The following is a 26654-nucleotide window of genomic DNA, read 5'->3' as shown; positions in this document are numbered from 1 at the left end:
AATAACATAATTACTCTCCCAATGGATGTCCTTTCTAGACTGTAAGCTCTGTAAGGATAGGTACCATATCTTTCTCATTTTACCACTTTCTCAAACATGCAGCATATGTTTAGTACAGCTAAATAAATGCTTCATTAGGAACCAAAGAAACATTTAAAAGAAGTTTGGAAAAGAGAAGGTAAAGTATGATTCTATTTTTGAAAAACACAAGTAGAGATCTATTATAGGCTATGACGAATGTATAAACAGAAATGCACTCAGCTGTGATCAACAGAAATGTGAAAAACACATTAGTGATTTCACTTTTCTTATATCATGAAGAACATTAATGTAGGGAGTCCAGAGCCTGCACAGCTGTCACAAGATAATTTGATCCATCACATCTACATTCCAGAAAGAAGGGGAAGGGCAAAGAGCAAAACAGTATACATCATCTAAGTTAGCCCCCTTTAAAGAACTTTCTTAAAAACTCTACCTAGCACATTCTCCTTACATCTCAAAGATCTGAACTATGACACATGACCAACCTTATCTGTGAGGGAGGATGAGGAATTTCTTAGCAAAGGAGATAAATAAATGGATACTGGGTGGACCACTAGCGGTCTCTACCTCAACTATAGTGGTAGAGATTATACGATTATATCTCAAATGTAGCCCAAAATTTTATATAAAGAGTAGTTCTACCATAGCTGGAAAACCACGAGTGATTTTTATGTTTTGTTTTATTTTGAAAACATTTTATTATTTTGCTTTCTTCCCACTTTTACATTTTCCTATATTGAACAACTGTTATACTTGTAACAGATGAAATGTTATATATGAGTAGCCAGAACTATTATACTAGAGATATAAACTAATTAGGAGGGATTAGTCCTACCAGATATCAAATAATGTTTTAGGCCAGGTGCAGTGGCTCATGCCTATAATCCCAGCACTCTGGGAGGCTGAGGCAGGTGGATCACTTGAGGTCAGGAGTTTGAGACCAGCCTGGCTAACATGGGAAAACCCCATCTCTACTAAAAATACAAATATTAGTGGAGCATGGTGGTGTACACTTGTAGTCCCAGCTACTCAGGAGGCTGAGGCAGGAGAATTGCTCTAACTCAGAAGGTGGAGGTTGTGGTGAGCCAAGATTGTGCCGCTGCACTCCAGCCTGGGTGACAGAGCAAGACTCCATTTCAAAATAATAATAATAATAATAATAATAATAATAATAATAATAATGATGATGTTTTAAAGTTATCATAAACAAAATGAACAATAGTAGAAAATTGATCATTAGTACCAATAAAAGTTCCCCAAAACAAATATATATATGTATGTGTATACATACATGTTTGTATACACACACACACACACATAAATATACTATAAAGCAAAATTTTAAGAATAGGTTATTCAAGATTGATAAGTATCTAAAGTATAACAATCAGAGTCACAAAATTTTAGAAAAATGAAAGATTTGTTAAATTATCATGTGGGTGAAAAGACTTCTTTAAACAAGACAAAAAAAAACCCAAAAAACAAAAAACACCAAAACAACAGAAGCCATAAAGAAAAGATTGATAAGTGAATCTAAACAAAAACTAAAAACACAATTAAAAGGTGTGAAATTTGAGAAAATATTTGCAATATTTTAATAGACAGAGTTATTTCCCCTTATATAAAAATAGCTTCTATATAAAAATGAGGAAAATTTTGAAAATACAATAGGAAACATAAACTTGGAGCCCAAGAGACTACACAGGATTAGAGATAAAAATTTAAGAGTTGTCAGTGTACAGGTGTTTTTAAAATCATGGAACTAGATAGAAGCACATAGTAAAAATGATAGAAAAAGAAGAGTATAGGCACGGGAATGAACTTTGGAGGACTCCAGCAGAGGAAACTATTCAAGATATTAGACTGATATGGTTTGGTTGTGTCTCCACCCAAATCTCATCTTGAATTGTAGTTCCCTTAAAGAACTCCCACTGAGACGGACCCAGTGTGAGGTACTTTAATCATGGGGGCAGTTACCTCTATGAGTTCTCGTGGTAGTGTGTACGTTTTCATAAGATCTGATGGTTTTATAAGGGGCTTTCCCCTTCAGTTGGTCCTCATTCTTCTCTTTCCTGCCATCATGTGAAGAAGAACATGTTTACTTTCCCTTCTTCCATGATTGTAAATTTCCTGAGGCCTCCCAGTCCAGCATAACTGTGAGTCAAATAAACCTCTTTCCTTTATAAATTACCCAGTCTCAAGCAGTTTTTTATAGTAGCGTGAGAACAGACTAATATAGTAAATTGGTACAAGGTAGTGGAGTGCTACTGTAATGATACCCAAAAATTCAGAAGTGACTTTGGAACTGGGTAACAGGCAGAAGTTTGGAGGGCTCAGAAGAAGACAGGAAGATGTGGGAAAGTTTGGAATTTCCTAGAGATTTGTTGAATAGCTTTGACCAAAATGCTCAGTCCAGGCTGAGGTGGTCTCAGCTGTAGATGAGGAACTTGTTGGAAACTAGAGTAAAGGTCACTCTTACTATGCAAAGAGACTGGCAGCATTTTGCCCCTGCCCTAGAGATCTGTGGAACTTTGAACTTCAAAAGAAATGATTTAGGGTATCTGGCAGAAGAAACTTCTTTTTTTTTTTGAGATGGGGTCTTGCTCTGTCGCCAGGCTAGAGTGCAGTGTTGTGATCTTGGCTCACTGCAACCTCCACCTCCAGGGTTCGACCAAGTCTCCTGCCTCAGCCTCCAGAGTAGCTTGGATTAGAGGCTACTCTGTACCACCACACCCAGCTAATTATTGTATTTTTAGTAGAGACAGGGTTTCACCATATTGGCCAGGATGGTCTTGATCTCCTGACCTCATGATCTGCCCACCTTGGTCTCCCAAAGTGCTGGGATTACAGGCATGAGCCACCCTGCCCGAATTCTGGCAGAAGAAATTTCTAAGCAGCAAAGTGTTCAAGAGGACGCAGAGCATAAAAGATTGAAAAATTTGCAGCTTGACAATGTAATAGAAAAGAAAACCCCATTTTCTGGGGAGAAATTCTAGCCTACTGCAGCAACTTGCAAAAGTAAGAGGAGTCAAATGTTAATCACCAAAACAATGGTGAAAATATCTCCAGGGCATGTCAAGGACCTTCCCAGAAGGTCCCAGAGGCCTAGGAGGGAAAAAATGGTTCTGTGGGCCGGGCCCAGGGCCTCCCAGCTGTGTGAAGCCTAGGGACTTGGTGCCCTGCATCCCAGCTGCTCCAGCAGTGGCTAAAAGGGGCCAAGGTACAGCTTGGGCCATTGCTTTAGAGGGTGCAAGCCCCAAGCCTTGGCAGCTTCCACATAGTATTAGTCCTGTGAATGCACAGAAGTCAAGAATTGAGATTTGGGAACCTCTGTCTATATTTCAGAGGATGCATGGAAATGCCTGGATGTCCAGGCAGAAGTTGGCTGCAGGGGTGGAGCCCTCATGGAAAAGCTCTGCTAGGGCAGTAAGAAAGGAAAATGTGGTGTTGAAGCCCTCACACAGAGTCCCCACTGGGGCACTGCCCAGTGGAGCTGTAAGAAGAGGGCCACCATTCTCCAGATAACAAAATGGTAGATCCACTGACAGCTTGCATCATGCACCTGGAAAAGCCACGGACATTCAACATCAGCCTGTGAAAGAAGCCAGGAGGGGAGCTGTACCCTGCAAAACCACAAGGTAGAACTGCCCAAGGCCATGGGAGCCCACTTCTTGCATCAGTGTGACATGGAGTCAAAGGGTATCATTTTGGAACTTTAAGGTTTAATGACTGCCCTAGTAGATTTTTAACTTGCATGCAGTCTGTAGCCTCTTTGTTTTGGTCAATTTCTCCCATTTGGAATGGGTGTATTTACCCCACAACTGTACCCTCCTTATATCTAGGAGGTAACTAACTTGCTTCTGATTTTACAGACTCATAGGTAGAAGGGATTTGCCTTGTCTCAGATGAGACTTTGGACTTGGACTTTTGAGTTAATGCTAGAACAAGTTAAGACTTTGGTGGACTGTTGGAAGGGCATGATTTTGTTTTGAAATGTGAAGATATGAGATTTGGGAGGGCTCAGGGATGGAATGTCATGGTTTGGCTGTGTTTCCACACAAATCTCATTTTGAAGTTCCCATAATCCCCAGGTGTTGTGGGAGGGATCCAGTGGGAGGTAGTTTAATCACAGGGGTGGTCACCCTTGTGTTATTCTCATGATAGTAAGTTCTCATGAAATCTGATGGTTTTATAAGGGGCTTCCCCCTTTGCTTGGTTCTCATTCTTCTCCTTCCTGCCATCATGTGAAGAAGGACCTGTTTGCTTACCCTTCTACCATTATTGTAAGTTTCCTGAGGCCTCCCTAGCACCTGTGGAACTGTGAGTCAATTAAACCTCTTTCCTTTATAAATTACCCAGCCTTGGGCAGTTCTTTATAACAGTGAGAGAATGGACTAACACAAACACCAAAGAAGTGATCATGTGAAATTTCTAAGCCAGAGTTGTAAATGATGGACTTCAAGGCCGCTACTGGTGAAGAATTAAGGAAATGCAAGAAAAATGATACTGGAAACTAGAAGGAAGGGAAATCCTTCTCAGGTTGGGGCAGAAAGTTTAGCAGTGCTGACACCTACAGTAACATGGAAAGTAAAAGAGGTACCTATAAACTCAGTGCTTTTGCTAAGGAAATTTCCAAATGGGGTATTGGAGGTGTTTTCTACCTCCTTTTTGCCATTTATAGTAAAATGCAAGAGAAGATAGAAGAGCTAAAGAAAGTGCTGTTAAATATAAAAGATCCAGGAATTGTTTGGTTTGAAAACTGTCCACTTCCAACAATGGAAAATGATGCTAAGTAAAAAATAGCTTCAGGCAAAGAACAAATTGAGGGCGATTTCAAGAAAACATGATCTAAAAATGAAGCTAAGTTAGTGACTAAAACATTTTGTTCAGATTTGGAAAAGGTCTAAGTTGATGCCTCCAAGAATAATTCAAACAATAGGGCTTCTAAGAAACTAAAAGATTCTGTTTCTTAGCAGCTTCAGCAAAAGCCAAAGATAAAAATGTCTTATTTCAAAGGGATCTGTTATTTAGTGGTTGATACTTTTGTCTAATGGAGTAAACCCCAATAAAACTCATAGAAAACCCACAATGTTTTAAGGTAAATATATTATCAGAATCATTGTCAGGTTGAACTGAAGTAGACACAGCACAAATGCAAAGAAACGTTTGAATGCCCAGACTTCTACAGTCTGAAAGCAGGCTAAGAAAACAACTTAGTGGCAAACACAAGCTAACTTTCATAGAGAAGATAGGAAAACTCAAATGACAAACCAAGAACTCAGAATGTGGCACTAATAACCATGGAAAATCATTCTCAAGTTTTAAGTTATAATCAAGGAACTGCCAACAGATCTCTTGTTGGATAGCATAATGTATTCCCTACATGTGTCTTCCATGTCTCTCCTTTATTGAATGTCTATAGTGGTTATTTTTATGCCTGTCCCATCAGTTATTTGATTTGTTGGGGATGGGGTTGGGGATGTGGGCACAGATAACTATTTCTCCTTAGTTCACAGGTCTTCATATTGAAAGAAACCCTGTTGAGGGGTTGTCCTTAAGGAACCACAGTCAAAGAGCCTCATCCACGTGTAGAAACACAAATGGTTAGATCTTGTACTTTGATGATGCTGTAAAAGGAGAGACTATTGGGCACTCTGGGAAGGGGGAATAAATATGTTTTGCATGTGGAGAAACATAAATAATTGGAGAGTGGAGTGAAAACTGTTGTAACCAGACTTCTAGATGGCACCCAGTGATCTTTGCCTCCTGGTATTTCTGCCTTAGGGTGATTCCCTGCACACTGAATTAGAGCTGACCATGTGACCAATAGACTATTATGGAAGTGATAGATTGTGATTTCCCAACTAACTTGTTAAATACACAGCCACTTCAGTCTTGGTTTCTTGGATTACTAGCCTTGGAAGATGTGACGAAGGCTCTTTCCTTGACTAAGCTCTGCTCTAGTCAGGCTCCTCTGAACCTCTTCTTAATTAGGCCTCACCCTATAGACACGACAGACTCTTAACACAAATGATTTCATCCACCATCACCATCATCCCTACAAACACTAAGAGACCTGGAGAACAATGTAACCTTTTCAGTTTGGCTTCTTTTATTTAGTAATCTACATTTAAATTTTCCCATATTTTTATATGGCTTGATAGCTCATTTATTTTGAGTGCTAAATAACATTCCATGGTCTGGATGTGCCATAGTTTATCCATTCACCTACTGAAGGACATGTTGGTTGCTTCCAAGTTTCAGTAACTATGAATAAAGTTGCCTTAAGTATTCCGTGCAGGTTTTTGTGTGGACATAAATTTTCAACACATTCAGATAGATACCAAAGAGTATTATTGCTAGGTCATATGGTAAGAATATGTTTTGTAAGGAACTGCCAACTATCTTCCAAAGTGGCTATACCATTTTGCATTCCCATCAACAATGAATGAGAGTTCCAATTGTTCCACAACTTCACCAGCATTTGTTGTTGCCAGTATTTTGGGCTTTTTAATTCCCTGTTAGTTATAGTTAAGTTAGCTTATTAGTTCTAGGAGTTTGTCATTTTCTTCAGATTTCTTAGGCAATCATTAAAGTCAGTTTTATTTTTCCTTTCTGAAACTTGTTATTTCCTTTTCTTAACATATTTTACTAGATAAGACTTCCAGTATGATGTTGAAAAGGAATGGTGAGAGGGGATAGCCTTGCCTTGTTCCTTATCTTAGTGGGAAAGCTTCTAGTTTCTCACCATTAAGTATGATATAAGCTGTAAGTTTTCTGAAGATGTTCTTTATCAAGTTGAGGAAGTTCACTCTCCATCCCTAGTTAGAAAGTTTTTTTATCATGAATGAATATTAAATTTTTTAAATGGTTTTCTTCATTTATTGATATAGTCACGTGATTTTCCTACTTTAGCCCATAGATGTGATGGATTACATTGAATTTTTTAATGTTAAATCTGCCTTGCATGCCCAAATTAAAATCCTCTTGGTCATAGCGTATTTTTTATACATTGTTGGACTCAGTTTGCTAATATTCTGTTGAGAATTTTTGTATCAATGTTCATGAAAGATATTGTTTTCATCTTAATAATATATTTGATTTTGGTATAGGGTAATGCTAGTTTCATAGAATTGAGTTAGGAAGTATTTTCTCTGTTTTTATCTTTTGGAAAAGATTATAGAGAATTGGTATAATTTCTTCTTTAAATGTTTGGCAGAATTCCTAGTTAATAAACCCACATGGGTCCAGTGCTTTCTGTTTTAAAATGTTATTAATTACTGATTTAATGTATTTAATAGGTATAGGTTGACTCAGATTGTCTTTCTTCTTTTGTGAGTTTTGGAAGATGTCTTTCAAAGATTTGGTCCATTTAATCTAGGTTATCAAATTTGTGGACATAGAATTGTTGTTCATAGTATTTCTTTATTATCCTTATAATATTCATGGGATCTGTAGTAATGTCCACTCTTCCTTTTCTGATCTTAGTAATTTGGAGACTTTCTCTTTTTTTCTTGGTTTGGCTAGAGGTTTATTAATTTTCTGTCTTTTCAAAGAACCAGTTTTTGCTCCCATTGATTTCTCTCTATTGACTTCCTATTTTTAATTTCATTGATTTCTGTCTAATTTTTATTATTTTTCTTTGGCTTACTTTGGATTTAATTTACTCTTTTAAAAAAGTTCCCTAAGGAGGAATGTTATTGATTTTAGATCTTTCTTCCTCTCTAGTATATGAATACACCGCTAAAAATTTCCCTCGAAGCACTGCATTCACTGCATCCCACAAATTTTGATTTTTTTTAATTTAGTTCAAATTTTAAATTTATTGAGATTTCTTCTTCGACCCATGTGTTATTTAGAAGTGTGTTGTTTAACATGTAAGTCTTTTGGGGTCTTTTGACCAAACTCTTTTTTAATTAAAGAAACTTAAAAGACTGATAGTATCCAATATTGACAAAGAGATGGGTTAAAAGATAATCTCATACACTATGGTACTATAAACTGGTACAATATTTTTGGAGTACACTTTGGTATGCTTTACAAAAAAATGAAAATTTAAATGTCCATTTCCTATAATCAGGAAAAGGCAAAAGTCAATCTTAATGCTCATCAAGACTGAATACTATTTATCAGTTGGGATAACCTATGTTGCAGTAACAAATGAATGCCAAAATCTCACTGAAAACAGAGCACGTGCTTATTTCTTGTATAAATCAGAAATTATCGGAGACAATGCTCAATCAATTTAGAAGTTTATTTTGTCGACATTATGGACATCCCCTGAAGAAAGGAACACGGAAATCACAGAAACAGTCTGTCCTGTGTGCCTTTCTCCAAAGGGAAAAAGGCTTCAGTATTTAAATGGGAAGCACAGTTTGGAGGCGAAAGAGAGAAGGTATGGTCATATTACTGAATCCACATGTTGCACGAGAAAAGGAGCAGGTAGGGGAAAAGTCAGTTACATATTTGTCTGGTGCTCAGTAAATCAGCACTTTATATATGATAAGGTGAACATAGATAGATGTGAAGATATCTGGCCTTTTATCTGCAACCATGTGCTTAGGGAAAAAAGGAAAAGCAGTTTCTTGCATGACTTAGATTTCAGCTGAATTTTTCCCTTTTGGCATAGTGATTTTCATAGTGAGATTTTATTTTCCTTTCAGACTTGATAAAGCTGTCCATTCAATATGAGACATCAGGGAGTTTGCTCTACATAGTCACTCAAGCTGATGGGGGTTTCACTCTCTTATTCTGCCGCCTCTATTTTTGGCTTTTGGAAGGTGGAGGGGGAAAAAAAAGATCTGAAAAGTAGCATGGGGTATTTTAGTTCATCAAGTCTAGAAATGACAGATGTCACATCCACTCACAGGCCATTGGCCATAACAAGTGGCACAGACCTGCCTAACAGAGTTGTAGCTTTCCAAGATTCCAGGAAGCAGGGGTAAACAAAACATTGATGACCTGTAATAATCTCTACTTCAACTGCAGAGTAAGGCAGACACATACTTAAAACTTGGATAGATAACTATAGTGTATTATCAAGTTAAAAATCAAGTACATTGTAAATAGATAAACTTATTTTGTTGAAAAGAAACAGTTTCACATGTTTCTGGATAATATATTCAGATAGTAAGTTCTGCTTTTTTATTTCTCCTTGTTTTAGCTCATTCCCTTCTTCTTATTCAAGCAGATCAGAGGCTATGTGCTTCTCATCTTGGGGAAGAATATAGCAAGATGGCAGCTGAAAAAAATCAGACTCCAAAATCTAAGTCTTCAGTCCAGGGATATATCCTGAGCTTCAAGTTTCACACAGCCACTTTCCTACCACAAAATTCTCATTTGAAGGCTCTACTCATTATATTTTCTCTGTAAAATTGCTCTTATGTTCCTTATCTCAACATATCACATTCCCATTCATCCAGTGTTCGAGGTCACAACTCAGGAAAACATCCGTATCCAAACAATCACCGTGTCCCAAACACCCCTGGAATCCATTCATCTCTGCACCACCATTGTCACCTTCACCTTTTGTCTCAGTTAATGTGACAGCCTCTGATCCTATCTTTTGCCTTCAGTCTTTCTTCTCCAATTTATTCTGAAGTATAAACCAGATTGTGTGTTTTTTTTTAACTTAAATCCTTTAGCTTATTTCCTACAATTCTCAAGGATAAAATCACTTCCAAAATCACTCAAGTCATCATGCCAGCCTGCCTTTCAAGCCTCATCCTCACAGTTTATACCTGCCCTTCTTTCCCAAATGGCATGCTTTCTCTCACTAAGCATTTACACATCTTGTCTGAAATTCCTATCCGCGTATGATAGATGCGTGCCAATTTTTCTAAAGGGTTGTTTTGATGTAAACTGATTACCAGAGTGAGTGCAAGTTCAAGAGCTGAACAGGGGTACACCTCTGTACAACTCAGGTTCAAGGTGAATGGCTTTGACAGGACCGTTCTCATTCTAAGACAGAGTATTCTAAATTATCCTTTCAAAGATAGTTCCTCTCCCTACCTTCCACCATCCATTTCATTTTCCTTTAATTTCTGTGTCATGCCATCGTGTCCTTCATAACTCTTAACACAATTTGTACTTTTATTTTTAACTTATTTTCTTCTCCTTCACTGCAACTAAATTTTAAGTTCTATTAAAGATCTTGCTTATCACATTCCCAGCAATAACGTAAGAGTCCGGTACACAGAAGACTCTGAAAAAATATTTGTAGATGAGTAAGTCAAAGAATGAGTGGCAGATAGTGATAACAACTACCACATCTAATTATGGTCATAAAATTTTCACTTAAGAACTGTTGAGTGACACCACATTTCTAGTTTTGTTCTAGTCATTGGTATAATACAAAGGTCATGGAAAGCACAAGATTATCTTACTCTCAAATATTAATACTTGTTTTCTAGCTTAGAATACAAGCACGCCTGCAATAATATGAACACCGCACAGCACAGTTCATGCACCTGTTAATGACATTATGTTTTCTTCTCTTACTTTTACAGTGTTAAATTCTTTGAGGGATTAAAAAATATATAAACAGGTACTCATAATTTGTTTGGGGGAGCCACAATAGATAAATATATATAAGGAATTATGGATTACAATATAAAGAATATGTAATTAGGCATCAAATAATGCTATAAACAACAAATATTAGAACTCCAATTTTTTCCTTGAGACCGTTTCTTCATGTGTCAGAGTTATCACAAAGATCAAAATACAAATTATATGAATGTTTTCTGTGAGCAATAAATCCATTACCCATGCAACACAGTAGTGCTATTAAAAATTTTCCCAAAGCATAGCAAAGTAAGTTCACTACTCAGAAAACACAAACACATTGGTAGGTCATATCATTCAAAGGATTTAAGTTTTTTCTTTTTTGTTTTTTAACATTATTCTGACTTAATTTTAACTGTAATATTCTTAAACATGAAGGAAACTCTTTATCAGGATTATGGAATTAAAGAGCATTTCTTGATTAAGCATGCCTTTACTTGTAGTTCACACATTTCATTTACATAAACAAGTGTTAAGTACTACTTAGCACTATATGTTCTTCATAATAGAAAATACAAAGATTCCTTTCATGAAAGATGAAAGCTAAATGATGCAAATTATAAACAATGCCACACATGAAACAAAATGAAGTCTGGCTTTCCTGATGCCAAAGAGATGTTGAGAGTTCCACAAACCAAACAAAAATATAAAAATCACGGCTGGGCGTGGTTGCTTGTGCCTGTAATCCCAGCACTTTGGGAGGCCGAGGTGGGTGGATCATGAGGTCAGGAGATCGAGACCATCCTGGCTAACATGGTGAAACCTCGTCTCTATTAAAAATACAAAAAAAATTAGCCAGGTGTGGTGGTGGGCGCCTGTAGTCCCAGCTACTCGGGAAGCTGAGGCAGGAGAATGGCGTGAACCTGGGAGGTGGAGCTTGCATTGAGCAGAGATCGCATCATTGCACTCCAGTCTGGGCAACAGAGCAAGATTCCATCTCAAAACAAAAAAAAAGTAAAATCACTTTGTGAATGTCTGTGTTGATCAGGTAATGTGTGCAACAGATTATCTGTCGTCTGACTTCCAAACTGTAGGGGAGACTTCCACTTTCTACTTTACTCATTTCTGTATTCCTTGAAATATTTGTTTGCATGACTTCTCTCTGGACTATATATAGTCTATAGTTCATGTATACAGGGACTCTCTCTCCCTTTCTATTAACTCTAGGGAAGTATCAGCACCATACCCATTGTTACAGAGAAGTCTTATGAGTTTTAGCATGAGAAAATTATTAAATGTAATTGAAGAAATGAGGACTAGATTAGTGAATGCTAGGAGTCAGAATGGGGGTAAGGGAGTTGGATGAAGCTATAAATTGCAACATGAGGAATCTCTGTGGTGATGGAACTGTTCTGTACCTTGATTATATCAATGTCAACATCCTGGTTGTAATGTTATGCTATGGTTTTGTGAGATACTGGCCACTGGGAGAAACCAGGTAAAAGATATACGGAATCAGTCTATACTATTTCTTAGAACTGCATGTGAATCTACAATTATCTCAAAAGGAAAGATTTAACTGGAAAGCGACAGTAACAGTATAAGCAATTAAACAAAACAGGAACCCATGAGTTCATACTGGTATAAATGAGTGAATAAATGAGAAAAAAAGTTTCTCACAGAAGAATGCCAGTATGTTTTGAAAAGAGAATTAGAAATTCATCATTTGGCAACTATCAGAATAATAATTAATTCATCCAAGAAATATCAATGGATGCTAAAACTAGACATTAAAATTTGATGAGGAACAGGATACTCACATAGTCCCAATTTCCTCTCTACAGGGTGCTTATTACAAAGGAAAAAATGATTGAGGGTGTGTGTGCAACAGGTATCTGTTTTCTTCATAGTGGACAAACCTAGTAGACACCACCTTAACTGCATAATCAAAGTATCTAATAGGACAAATCAACATGACGTGCTGTTGGATGGGATGTGGTCAGAAGAACCACAGCAGCATTTCTGTCTTGTTTTGTCAAAGATAAATGACCTAAATACAATTTAAAATGTCAGACAAGCCAAGTTGAGAGACACTCTAAAAAATGACCTGTGATCTTTAAGTGACAAGGTCATGAAAGTCAAGAAAAAACTTAGAGACCGTTGAAGATTTAAGAAGACTCAAAGAGAGATAATACAGCCAGCCAGCTTGGACTAGGTTATTTTGCTATAATGGACATTATTGGACAAATTGATGAAGATTGAGTGGGATCTGTGAATGAAATGGTTGTTTCTGTATCAATGTTAATTTCACTTTAATAATTGCATTGAGGTTACGAAAGAGAATGTCCTTATCTGTAGGAATTACATAAGAAAGTATTCAGGGGTGATGGGGCATCATGTTGGCAATTTATTCACAAATATCTGTAAATTTGGTTAGCTTCTCCGTAAGTTCCAAAATACAAGTTATCTTTAGCATAAAAAATTGGGTTGAGAATTCTCTCTGCAGGCTAGATTAAGGAATCTTGTGCCCAATTTCTCCTTCTTCCTCTTCTAATGAACATCCATAGTCAAATGAGGATAGCATGATTGAAAATGGAATCTCCTAAATCAAGGATTGGCAAACTTTTTCAATAAAGGGCCAGAGAGTGAATATCTTAGACTTTGAGGGCCATTATAGTCTCTGTTGCAACTACTCCACTCTGTGCTAGTATTTAATGGTACAAAAGCAGTCATAGGGAATTAATAAACTAATAAGGATGGCCGTATTCCAATAAAACTTTATTTATGGACATTGACATTTGAATTTCTTAAAATTTTCATGTGTCACAAAATATTTTCCCAACTATTTAAAAATTTAAAACCTGTTCTCAGCTCATAGGTCATACAAAAATAAGTAGATTCGACTGATGTGCCTTAGTTTGCAACTCCAGCATATTTTCAAATGATCATTACATGTCACATCATTGAAGTTCATATTCAGAGTTATAAAGCTCATATTCATAGACTATTTGCTAATAATTTATGATTTAAGTTTATAATTTAATAATATGCTAATAGTCTGTGAATATGAGCTTTATAAGATTAAGGGAAGAATTAGAGAATTTGCCGTCAGACTATACAAGATGCAGGTGAATGCTATAACATGAACAGACCCTGTTTAGGAAGATTAACAATACATCCTGGCTCCTAGTTACATACACCTCTTTTATCATGTAGTGTCCAACCTCGTTCACAAACCACCCATTCTAAACCCACAAATAATCCCTAATTCTTATGGGGTTTGGAATGAGGTGAAGCTCAGTTGGTATGAAACAATTAGCACTTTGTTTCAAAAGCTCTTTTCATTAAAATGTTCTATTTACTTTGCTATAGTGAAGGCATGTGATAAAAGAGGTGTTTCTACAGTTTTTAACCTAGCATGAGTGCATACTCTCGGTTTTAAGGGAAGGAGCTAGAAGCAGTATATAATTTTTCAGAAGCTGAGAGAATTCCGGAGTAAATTAGAAGGAAGATGAACAGTGGAACCTAAAACAATAGCTAACTGGGAAGGAGAAAAGGAAGGCTGATAAGATTCATTAATTGTATGTTAGCTGTGGTTTTAGGTCTTGAAAATTATGGTTTCACTAATTTCAAAAGAGGAATATGTGAGGGGTGGCTAATTTGTAAAGAACAATTCAAAGACATTTGATTTCTAACAATCTTATATCCACCTAAAATTAAAGGTTCAGAATTCTCTTCCAAATCCTGAGACATTCACTTGAATAAATATTTTATCTTTTTCCAACACCTTAGTGATATACTGAAAATGTTATAATGGTTATATCATTGGAAGATATATGTAACTTTCATCTTATTGGTTATTAAATCTATAAATAGAAATACTACTGTGATTTTATAAACTAGTGAGAGTGTTTCATGAAAGCTGTCAACATTTTTTGTAAAATCAGAGTTTTTCAAAAAGAAACTCACTCTAACAGTTATCCTGTTGAGGTAAAGTACCATCTTAATAAATTGTCTCCTCTCATGGAACATAAACTACTATCTTACAGACACTGGCAAGATTTATTACTCAGATTGAAAAAAAACAGTTGGGGGTTGGGGGAGCACATGGTTGCTCCACCTCAGGGTTAAGCAGCCCTTGTAACAGAGAAATAAAGGAGGTCACAGCAGGAAAAACACCCATGCAAGGCAAGCTGGAAGACTCTCGAACAAGAGAAATAGCACTGACCAGAACCACACATTACCAAGCGCTGATTGAAAATGATTTATTAAAGTCCAATTAGTATGCTTTTCATTTCAAATAATCCATACAGCCTCCAGAAAAATATGCACATGCGTAAAAGTCCAAGTTCATTTCTTTCACTTCCAATATAAAGTATTCTGTATTTTGTAAAAAGTATGTGCAAACACCTTTCTGCTAATTGAGTCCCCACCTTCTTTTCACTACGGGTACTTTACAAGTCTGCCCTCTGCTCAAACAGTAACCGTGCACTGATGTCCTCCTTCCTAGACAGTCATTCATCTCCCAGACTTCTTTCTCTCAGACATCCTCCTGACCTCCCCTGACCTGCTTCACCACTGTGTTACTTCACTGGTCACTTGTTACAGCAAACTGATGCAACTACTACTCTACCTGGACAACGTATTAAACAGGTATCACCTAATAGGGCAGCAGCCTATTGGGGTGATTCCTGGAGAATACACAGTAACCAATCACCTACTGACACACTCAACCCATTTGCTACAGATAGACCCAAACTAATTGATATGACAATCCTTTATTCACTCAGCACATTTGGTTTCTTTGAATTTTCTTCAATTTTACATTGCAGGTGTGGCTACCAAGAGCTGGATAATGAGTCACTCAAACAAAGTTTGGAATTGCGAGATATATTGGGATACCTTGACTCTTGAGACAGTTGAATGCTTCTAGTTGATCTTGTTATATTAAAAAGTCACTCTCAACTAAACTGACCACTGCATTTCTTTTGTAAAAAGGTCATTTGACTGGCTTTTCCTCACAACTGCCACCCATGCAGTGCAAACGCAGGAAATCCCTTTTTATGAAAGGTATAAGTAAAAGATGACATTTCACATTTTTTGAAAAAAAGAATCCTTCATGGGAATATGTCCTAATAATCAATTATATGGACAAAGTTTATGCACACAAAATTTCTGCAAAATGAAAATTAGAAATAACCTAAACAGCTAACAACATGGGAATGGTTAAATAAACTGAGTTGCATCCATTCAATGGAATATAATATAGCCATTAAAATTGTTTTTGTAAAATTTTTAATACCATAAGAAAATGTGGCAATTTTGCAATGAAAAAGATCTACTTATAAAACTGTTTACAGTATGATTCCAATTATGTAAAAAAGGTATACAATACATACATAGGCATATATGGGGGTTGCTTTTGAAAGGTGGTTCCTTCTGGGTTGTGATATTATCAGTAACAATTTTTGCTTTTTTATACATTTCTGCATTTTTCAAGTTTTCTATGATGAGTATATTATTTTACAAAGACTACGAAAACTTTCCTCTGATACACTGGTAATTAGAATGTACTTGGGTATTTTAAATATGTGGGAACAATATTACAGTGCTTCATCTTCTATGACTTTTTTGGAATACATATCACTTTGGCAAAAATTTACATTCCCTGTTTTAAACTTGTTACAACATTTTAATTAAACAGTTAATATTGTCATTAGAGCATTGTTTGCTTCATAACCTAAACAAATACTGGCTTTGAAGTCTAGGTTCTATTTCCTAGAAGATTTAAAATTAGTATCCTTTTAATCTTTTTAAGTAAGGCATACTGCATACATACATTACATGCATGCTTTCTAAACAAAAGATAATTCCAGCTTACAGTTTTCCTATGTAAGGGAAAAAATGGAATTACGGTAGTTTAAAAACAGTCCATAGTCTCATCCATCACAAACATGCTGATAGGCATAAACATGTTTATTAAGTGAAACGTATCCTTTAAAAATAAAAAAGGGAAGGCTGTATATAAATGAAGCTGTGGATTCAACTAGTCAGAATTTATCCTGACTTGCACCAAACCACACAAAATCTTTTTAAAGTCTAGTTAGTGTAGTCTAAATGGACACTCCAGAGTCTGTTCTTGAATTCCATTGCAAGAGCTCCACTTCCTACTTTCAGAAGGGATGGGGATCAAGGTGAGGGTTGTCACATAAGCTAATTTTCAATATATATCAAGTCTTGTGGGGCCTAGGAACAAATACTGTCATTGGTTAGTGTTTAAGTACATGAGTTGACATTTCTCCTCTCTCACACCCCACCTTGCCCTGGCAATTGGGTAGGGGGAGACTGTTTATCCTCCAAGAGAGGACGGCTGGTTCCTCATCTCAGTTTCCGTTCTAAACCACAGAGTGGTCATTGCTGTGAACTCCAGCCAAGATGGTGTGGTTGAGGGAGGAAGCCGAGCGGTCTGAGCCTTCTGTGGGGCCGCTGGGGTTCTCACTGCGTTGGCAGCAGAGGATCTGCCTAAAGGTGGCGCTCATTTCTTTGTCGCGGTAGGAGTAAATGATGGGGTTCATGGCAGAGTTGAATTCAGCAAGGAGAAGGAAGAATTTCTCATAGGCCAGCACGTCGCACTGCGGACAACACACGTCTAGAAGTAACAAAACCAATCCAGGAGTCCAGCAGATGATAAAGGCCCCTACAAGGACAAGGATAGGGATCAGGAGGATTTTTAAAAAGAGAATGAAAAAACATTATAAAACATGCAACCATAAAGTGAAATGATTTCAGTTCAATATAAAAATACTGAAGTTGGAAGCCACAAATCATTGTTGCAAATGAAATACTCATTTCCTGAGATAATCAGAAAAAATTTAACGATAGTCAACTTAAAATTTTATTTCGGACGTTACTAAAATCAAGTAATTATGAGACATTGATGATTATTATTTTGAGCAAAACACAAAGAGTTTGATAAGCAATTGAGATATGAAAAACTGCATAAGCACTAATGCAAAAGATAAGCACTAATGATTAAGTGTCCTTTAATGTTTAATTAAGGCATAGTTTCTGGATTCAGGTTGTCTGGGCCCAAATCCTTGGTGGACATGTAATGAACCGGGTGAACTTAGGCAAACTACTTTCTTTCCTTAATCTTCCCATCTGAAAAATGCAGATGATTATATTTACACCTCATGAGGTTTGTTGTATGGATTAAAAGAGTGTTAAGGAAATAATCACTCAACCTGTACCTACAATAACAATAATATTACCTGCTGAGTAGCATGGACCTGTTTGGAAATTGTGATTTTCAATGATAAGATCTATGTTTTATTTTTATTCAACAACTACCTACATAGTGCTGTCCTATATGCTGTACCAGTAATAACTCATTGAATGTTCACAGTAGCCATATGACATAGAAACTAATATCCCCATTGTACAGGTGAAGGAACTGAGACCCAGAAAGTTTACATAACTGGCTCAAGGCCACAGTACTGGAAAGTAGAAAAATCCCAGAGTTTCTGCTCTTAGAGGCTGCCTCCAGAGTTCAAGCTCTAGAAAATATTACATTTCTACTTCTTGAAAATGATAACATTAAATATTTTAAACCACATTTAATGTTTTAGATATTTTATTAATTTAGATCAATTTTGTTCTCTTTCTTCCCCCAATTATTCTGAATCATTACAATTTTACTATAAGAGGAATTAAAATATAGATGATATGCTTAATTCTATTTCATTTACTTTCTGAAATCACTCATCATTTGGATCCCAGGAAAATGGAGGCATAAAATAGCATTAAAACCTACCACTGTGTTACTCCAGACTCTGTTGGGGATCTTCTACTGAAAGAACATGAGCCAATAGCGGTGGGCACCACTGTGTCCCATTACACCTCACCTAATGGGCCCCATATGTGTAATCAGGCAGGCTACATATGTGTAATCAGGCAGAGCGGAAGTAGGGGCAATCCCAGAAGGGCATTTGCATCTTCAGATTTAAATGGCACTGGCTTTGGTGGATGCAGGCTTGGACTGGGGTCATGGATTTGGTCCAGCCTCAAGGAATTAGTTTCACAAAATGTAAACAAATGAGATTTAGTCTCCAAACAGCCCACTTTTGAATCTGAGCTTTCTTTTGTGAAACTTTTCAGCAGGGAAATGAAAATAAAGGAGAAAAGTACCCCCATAAAGCTCTTTGTTCTACAACACAAATGTGTATTGGTTTTAAACTGCTGTTCACTTTGAAGATTGGCCAAGGTACTTCATTTTCTAATAAATACAATACCTTAGACTTTCCTTGGAGAGAAAAAAAATATTTCAAATATCAGGAGATAATAGCCAAGGAGCGATTTGAACTTCAATAAAAATGTTAATAAAGCATTCATTCCAAGTCCTTGAATTTCCTTGCTTGAAAATCACTCAGAAAGCTAAACATAAAGGAAAATCAAAGGAATGCCTCTTGGGTTTCAAAAATAATGCATTATTCATTGAGAAGCCAGGAAGGGAATTATTCTCAGGATGGAAAATGCTTGGATGGAAAATACATGGTCCCATTATGCCATTTACTTGGAAACTAAAAACACACAGGCCCTTCATGAATGGAACAGCATTCTTTCAAGTTTCCTTTCCCCTTTCTTTTATCAAAGCTCTAATTGAGTTCAAATTCAGAACTTGATTAGACACAAGGAACATGCATGTCAATAGCTAGATTTTAAATAAAATGATCTTTTTCTCCTGGGCAGCAGAAGGGAATATCTTTATTCTGACATACTTAAGCTGCTTAACTTTGTTCAAAAGTGAGATAATTCAAATACTGTCATTTGTTTATAATTTCTCCCAATGTTAAAATTTAAATGGTGTAAGATCTTTCCAGAAAGAGCCCATGAGCCTTACTTTTAGACCAAGAAATGCAAGGAACCCTGCTAGACTGAAGGCAGGAAGTGGGAAATGCCACAGCCTGACACAGGAGCTACTATGTATGGATGCTTCATTGAGGAACCTACAGTCCTATCCCTTTTTCTCTTCACTGAAAGGAACTGGTTTTTGTACTAGGATTAGGCCCCACCACACAGTCCCAACACTCTGTGTTTGGATCTTCAAGACTCAATCCAATCATTTCAGTGACTCACAGTACAGGCCTCAGAAATCAACATCTAAAACCAATCATATGGAAATTCCATGCCCCCCTCCCCCTCCTTTCTATTTCACAGAGGCCTCAAGGATCAAACTGACCAAAAGATGAGGATGCAATACAGAAGAGGAAAATGGGGGCTGGAAAATTTCAAGGGATGAGGCTCCTAACCCATAATGAATGGATATTCTGAAATAAAGTTTGCTAAAATTAGGGATTTCCCCTTGAGCTTCTAAAAACAATAATAAACCACACCTAAAGTCCTTTAATAATAGGGAGCTAACCATAATTCAGTCAGGTTACAGTACTTGAGATGTGCATTGTGGACCCTTCAACATGTAATCTATAGAGTCCAGTGTACACCTGAAAGACAGGTTGATACGAGTTAAAACACCTCCATCTCAGCACCTGTAAAGTGGAGAAATAATAGCTCCCTGCCTACTCCATATGGCACAGTGAGGATCAAACTTAGATATAACTTGTAAAAGTCCTCTATAAACTGCATATCTACCTGACCACCATGACTTATGTGAGTGGCACAGACTTGTGGCAGCTGCTGTTACAGAGCCCTAGGACAGATTCTCCAAGGGCAGAATGTGAAAATGTGTTTTGGACAAGGAAGAGCTGGCATGTCAAAAGGCTCTAAGACAATACTATCCTGATTATAAAGAAATTCCTAGGACTTGCAGTTGGGTATGAAGAAGATAACAAGAGGGAATAGAGAGAGAACACAGGGAAGCTTGTAAGCCTCAAATCTTTCTGGAGGTTCTCATGGGTCAATGCCAACACTTACCAAGATGGGGAATGAAATACAGTACTCAGTAGTCATAGTGTTTTATTAGTTTGTATATTTCCAGCACATTTCTGATAGAAGAATCCCACAAACCCAGGCACCACACCGATGAACAGTATGCAACAGTATGAAAGAGGAAGGGCCCGGTGTGGGAGCTCACACCTGTAATCCCAGCACTTTGGGAGGCCGAGGCAGGTGGATCACCTGAGGTCAGGAGTTCGAGACCAGCCTGGCCAACAATGGTGAAACCCCATCTCTACTAAAAATACAAAAATTAGCCAGGCATGGTAGCGCACACCTGTGGTCCCAGCTGCTTGGGAAGCTGACGCAGGAGAATCACTTTAACCCACTAGGCAGAGGTTTCAGTGAGCCAAGCTCACGCCACTATACTCCAGCCTGGGTGACACAGCAAGACTCCATATCAAAAAAAAAAAAAAGTTAGAGGAAGTACAAGTAGTTATGGTTATTTATTGTAAAGTCAGAAACAGAAGAAAAATCAGAAGATGCGATGCCCAAGGTCACAAACGTCTTGTATATCTGGCTGAGATATTTGAAATTTGTCCAGTCCAGCATACATTCTCAACCATAGCCACATATTACAATAGCCTGCAGAGCTTCTTTAAAAAATAAAGACCTTCATCCACCCCTCCCACTGTGGGATTGTAATCTCATTGGCCTTACTGGTCAGATTTTCATTTAAGACACAACATTGGTGACAGAGTGGAAGAAGAAAATAAAGTAAAGGCAAAACTATTTCCAAATTCCAAAAGAGAAATAATGAAACCCAGAATCAGGGCAGCAGCACTGGGAAGAGATATAGAAGACTGGAGAAGTATTTAGGAGAAGGACTCCATGAGATGGATGAGACAGAGAAGTCTAGAATGACTTCTAAATTTTTCCTTTGGTTGAAGGAGGAAACACAGGAGAAAATCTTGATTGGTGTTTTGTTAGGGGAGGTAAGGAGAAGAGAGCTAATGAGCTGGGTTCAGTATGTGTTTAGTTTGAGGTACCTGCAGGACATCAAATGGAAATGCCTTAATTACATCTAAATAGGCTCATGGCAATTTGTGTCATGGGAAACTGTCTCTCAGAGTGCTGAACAAAAGTGGTTATATTCCCCCGGATTTGCCAATATTACAAGTAACATGGGGCAGAGGATATTCAAAACAGATTTGTGGGTTGTCCTTCCTTGAACAAGCTTTATTCCTCCCTGATGCATCTGTCAAAGCAATCCGTGAGAACTCCAATGCCCACAAAGATGGAGGGAGAGGTGCTGGAATGCAGACGCAAAAGGCAGGAAGGAATGAGGCTGTTTTGGAACAACAGGTCACAGCTGCAGATCGAGATCATATTACCACACCTTCCCTCAAATCTACACAACCTCATCAGCTGAATAATGCTTACCATCTGGTCTCACAATTACAATCTTTTTTTCTAGAATGACTTTTTCCTAACTAGTTGAACTTTGCTTACATATGGAATGCAAGAACCAAAGTTAAAGAGGAAAACAGTCCTTGCCAGAGAAGACCTCTAGAGAGAGTGTCCAAGATTTTTGATGAAAAACACAGAAAGCATTTCCAGTCTGGCTGGCAAAGTTGTGTTTTTACAAAAGAACCAGACATCCCACAGATCCAAAACAAGTCAAGGTAAATCAATTCTACATCAGCACTGTGCCCAAGGTGGCCTCACTCTTCTTGATTTTCAAATAAGGATCCCAGAAACAGTCCTATCTCAGAGACCTGGGGTGGGAATCAAGGGAGAAAATAGGTGAGTGCCTAAGTTTCTTTTTCTGTTTTCCCTAAATTGTTTATTCCCTCAGGTCAGTCAGCTTGTATCCCAGAATCTAATCAAATTTTAGTTCATCTCTGTAGTTATATTGTGATTTCTGCTATTAAGATACACACATAATATATAGTTAGCTAGGAAATCCTTCGATGCTATGTATCTTAACAGAGCCTATGTCAGAAAAATAGGCCACAGATGCAAAGCTTATTCTTCCTCAATCTCGCAGCTAAGGGTTCATTATAATGGGGGTATAGGTGGATGGCTTTTTGAGATTAACGCTTTTTCTAAAAGAGTAACTCAGATTAATTATAAAATCTTTTTTCCTGACTATTGAAACTTTGTAATTTAACTGAGATATCTCCAAAGTATTATTGTTCTATGTTATTTCCACCCTGATACCAATTTTACTCCATATAGTTTGGTGTTCAACACTGCCATTCCTTCCTGGTCACAGCACATGTTGCATATGTTTAAAGTTTCACAATTTCATTTACTGTGTGATGTGCTCTAGTATTTTCATTACTCTTGAGAGCAACATTTATCTTTTAAAGAAGGATAATAACACCATACAGAGCTCTAAAGCAAGCAGAATACTCATTATGTTCTCTTTTTAACATTCCTGGGTGACAGTTTTAGCTTCATTAGACTCTATCACCACATGCTACCTTTCCTGTACCCAAGAGAATGCCAAAGCTGCCTTTCCTCTGGCATACTCTCAAGTAGTGTGTATCGCACACGTACAAGCTCCATACCCTCCAACAGACTCTAACTCTCATCCTGCAACTGTACATTGGAAAGTCCACATTGAAATAACTTGTATGCTAGTGCCATTCTTACAGACCATTCAGGTGCTGAAAAGCCAGGAGAAACCACTTCTCCACTGCTACCTCCCCTAGACAAGTGAGCAATACCTTTTATCTGCCAATTGCAACAGGCTCTTGACCAATTCCTCTTCCTCCACACTGCTTCCCTAAAGTCCAGCTTGTACACAACAAGTATAAATCAATTTGCATTAAGTCACTCTCCTGCTTAAAACCCTCCAAAATCTTCCTACTTGAAATCCTTACTGCTATCCATAATGCCCTACACATGACTGGCCCCTGCCACTTTCTTGGATCTCATCTCTTTCCACTCACTCCCCATTTACGAGGTTCCAGTCACACAGACCAAGCCCATTTCTGTCTCAGGATCTTTGCATTTATAGATCCATCTGCTCGGATTACTCTCTCTGCAGCTCTTTATGTCCATTTACTTATTAAATGTCACTTTCTTAAAAAGGCTATCCTTGGTTATCCTAGCCAAAGCAGCAGCCCACCACCATCACCATATTCTCCCATTTTATTATCACCACATCATGATATACCCAAATGACATATCCTTTATTTATACCCAAAATTATCGTATTTATTGGTTTACATGTTTATTGTTTTATCTTCCCTCAACAAGAATATTAACTTCATGAAGGAAAGAATGCTACCTCTTTCATATCTGTATCTCTGGAATCTAGAATATCACTTGGTGACAGTAGACACTCAGTGTCTTCCACTGGATGAATTAGCAAGTCATAGCTAAGCGCCTAGTACATATATCCCAAACAAGAAAAATTAATGAGTAGAAATGTCATTAAATTATGGGTGGAAAATAAACATTAACATCTACCGTGTGTAAGGTCTTTAAATGGATGCTACAGGACATTCAAAGGAGCATAAGGAAGACCCTAGAAGACCAAATTCTAGAATGGTGGAACAATTCCTACACACTTTTGAAGGTTCAGAATTTGTATCCTATAATTTTAGCCTGTATTACCTGGCCGAATTCTTTTTAAGTGTGAGGGTTTTTTAAATAAGTGCACAGATAGATAATAAAAGTGCAAGCACATGAATGAGAACAAGAAGCAGCAATTTCCGGACAACTTCTGAGACAACGGGCAGGAGGAAGGAGTGGGGGACGGTGCTTTGGTTATATCTACAATTCTTTTCAGAGACCTGAAGCAAATTACACAAAATGTTAGCATGTTTGATTTTAATGTTTGGCAATTAGATGATTGTCACATTACTTTTTGTGTTTTTTATATATTTGACTCTCTCATTCAGATATTTATAAATTTAGAAATGTTAACAACAAGAAACTAGGAGTCTTGATTTTTCTTTTCTTATGTAAGAGGTAAGAAGAGCAGGTAGAACAGTAGAAAGTTTGCTGATAGTTTTGTCTTGTTTGGGGGCTACTGTAGATACTGAACTATATCTTGAATTTATTTTATTTTATTTTATTTTATTTTTTATTTTGAGACTGAGTATCACTCTGTCGTCCAGGCTGGAGTGCAGTGGCTTGATCTTGGCTCACTGCAACCTCTGCCTCCCAGATTCAAGCAATTCTCTTGCCTCAGTCTCCTGAGTAGCTGGGATTACAGGTGCATACCACCATGCCTAATTTTTGTACTTTTAGTAGAGATGGGGTTTCACCATGTTGGCCAGGCTGGTCTTGAACTACTGACCTCAGGTGTTCTGTCCGCCTTGGCCTCCCAAAGTGCTAGGAATATAGGCATGAGCCACCATGCCTGGCCTGTATCTTGAATTTTTTAAAGTATGTTTTTAAAATTTAAAGTTAGCCACTACTAAAAATAGATATTGGATGTACCACTCAAACCACAAAAGAAAGAAATATTTTTTAAAAATGAAGGAAGAACAAAACAGTTTGAAAAGAAAACTCAATTTATCAAAAGGTAGGAAAAGAAAAGATAGAAGCAAAAGCAAGGAAATGCACACACATAAATAGAATGTCAAGAATAAGCCCAAACATGGGACTAGACATCAAAATGTGATGCCCTTAATTCTCTTATTAAAAACAGATTCAACACCATGACTTTTGAACAAATTTTTGTTTTCCCTTGAACTTCTAACTGCTTTCTCTTTTTATTCTCTCTTTTGTTACAGATAAGAAACACGTGGTTTATTACAGCAGAAGCATACCACAGATGTATTTCCAACTTTTTAATTATACAATTTATCCCCAAAGACATTTCCTGCAGCCCTATGACTTACTAACCCAATCGAACCCATTGATTTCTAGGCCTGCTTTTCAACTTCCATTGGGGGTTGCTTATTTTACATACCCAGGTGGTACATTGCTTCTTCAAACGTACATCTTTTTTTTTGGAACCTCTTTTCTTCTCCCTCCTCCACCCCCATTTTCTAGAGTGTACCATGAGCATTCTTTCTAGAAAGTTTGCATAAGCTTAAAATCATTTTCTCTCAGAACACTGTCTTCTAGTATTTAGTCTTGCAGATGAGAAGTCTGATGTATGATTCCCATTCTTTCCGTGTAAAACACCTGCATAGTACAGGTCCTTACTTACTCACCAAGCTTTGTCTTGCACTGCATGTCTGCTTTCTGGACTTACTAGTTTTCCATTCCTTTCAATCTATCGCAATCCCCCTAACCATGGGCCTTTGTGCATGTTACTCTTTCTTTCTGGGATGTTACCTGCTCTCCTCACAATCTAATTCCTACTCACACGTTACTTACCGCTACTTCTGGGATGCCTTCCCTGATTAAGTCAAAAATCCCTTTGTAACATGCTCTTGGCACAATAAAACCCTCCATGGTAGAAGTTATCACAGGTGTAATTTATTTTTATTTATAGTGTGATTATTGATTACTTCTGTCCCTCATCCGACTATTTTTACTCCACTGTGTCTATATTACCTAACAAAATTTTTGGCATATAGTAAGTGCTCTATAAACATTTGTTGAATGAATAAAAAAAGTAAGTGAAAGAAAGAACAAGGATCTAGTAAGCTAGCTACCTAGGCCATTAACCAAACATTTTTCTCATCCTCTCCTACCTGAAACTGTCACAATGTCTTTCATTAACTTTGGGAGATCACAAATATCACTAGAATATGATGTCTCGGCTTTGCTCATAATTCTTGCTTTGCCCTTGATCGACAATTTTATCTACAGTCTCACATTTGTCTTTAGATTAAGGAAATATCCTATTACTTTGACTACTTTTCTCTCCATTTTTTCTGTTCATTTGAGACTTCTTTTACAATGAATGTTGGATATTTGGGAATCTACATTTAAAAACTGATTGACCCTTGACATCTCTTAATTTTCCATTTATATTTTTAACACTTTACTTTTGATTTGGTATCCTGGGTGATATCCTGGATTTATTTTCAAGGTCAAATATTTGATTTTTAGCTATATCCATGTCACTACCTGGTAGTGACTTTCAGTTTGTCTGTTTGTTAGTAATGGGTAAAGGAGGGCAAGTGATCAGATTTTTTTATTTTCAGGAACACTGTTCTCTGAATGATCATTTTACATAGTAATGTGTACTAATTTAGTCAACACGGTATCTTCTTGAATCTGTGAAGCTATTAATT

The 26654-nt window shown here is 37.2% G+C and overlaps 1 protein-coding gene across 15 annotated transcripts in view; it reads right to left on the bottom strand.

The window, feature by feature from the left end:
- Positions 1-14799: 14799 nt before the first annotated feature.
- The window catches only part of LPAR1 (lysophosphatidic acid receptor 1), a 171266-nt gene continuing 159411 nt past the window's right edge, over positions 14800-26654 (bottom strand). For 14 of the 15 annotated variants that reach the window (XM_015117082.3, XM_077965302.1, XM_077965306.1 and 11 more), the window contains one exon: positions 14800-17245. In XM_015117082.3, the coding sequence (XP_014972568.1) occupies positions 16944-17245 (302 nt within the window). In that variant the 3' untranslated portion in view covers positions 14800-16943. 15 annotated transcript variants of the gene reach the window in all.

This window comes from Macaca mulatta, chromosome 15 (assembly GCF_049350105.2).
Source record: "Macaca mulatta isolate MMU2019108-1 chromosome 15, T2T-MMU8v2.0, whole genome shotgun sequence".
Classification (NCBI taxonomy): domain Eukaryota; kingdom Metazoa; phylum Chordata; class Mammalia; order Primates; family Cercopithecidae; genus Macaca; species Macaca mulatta.
This window is presented reverse-complemented; position numbering and strand designations above follow the sequence as displayed.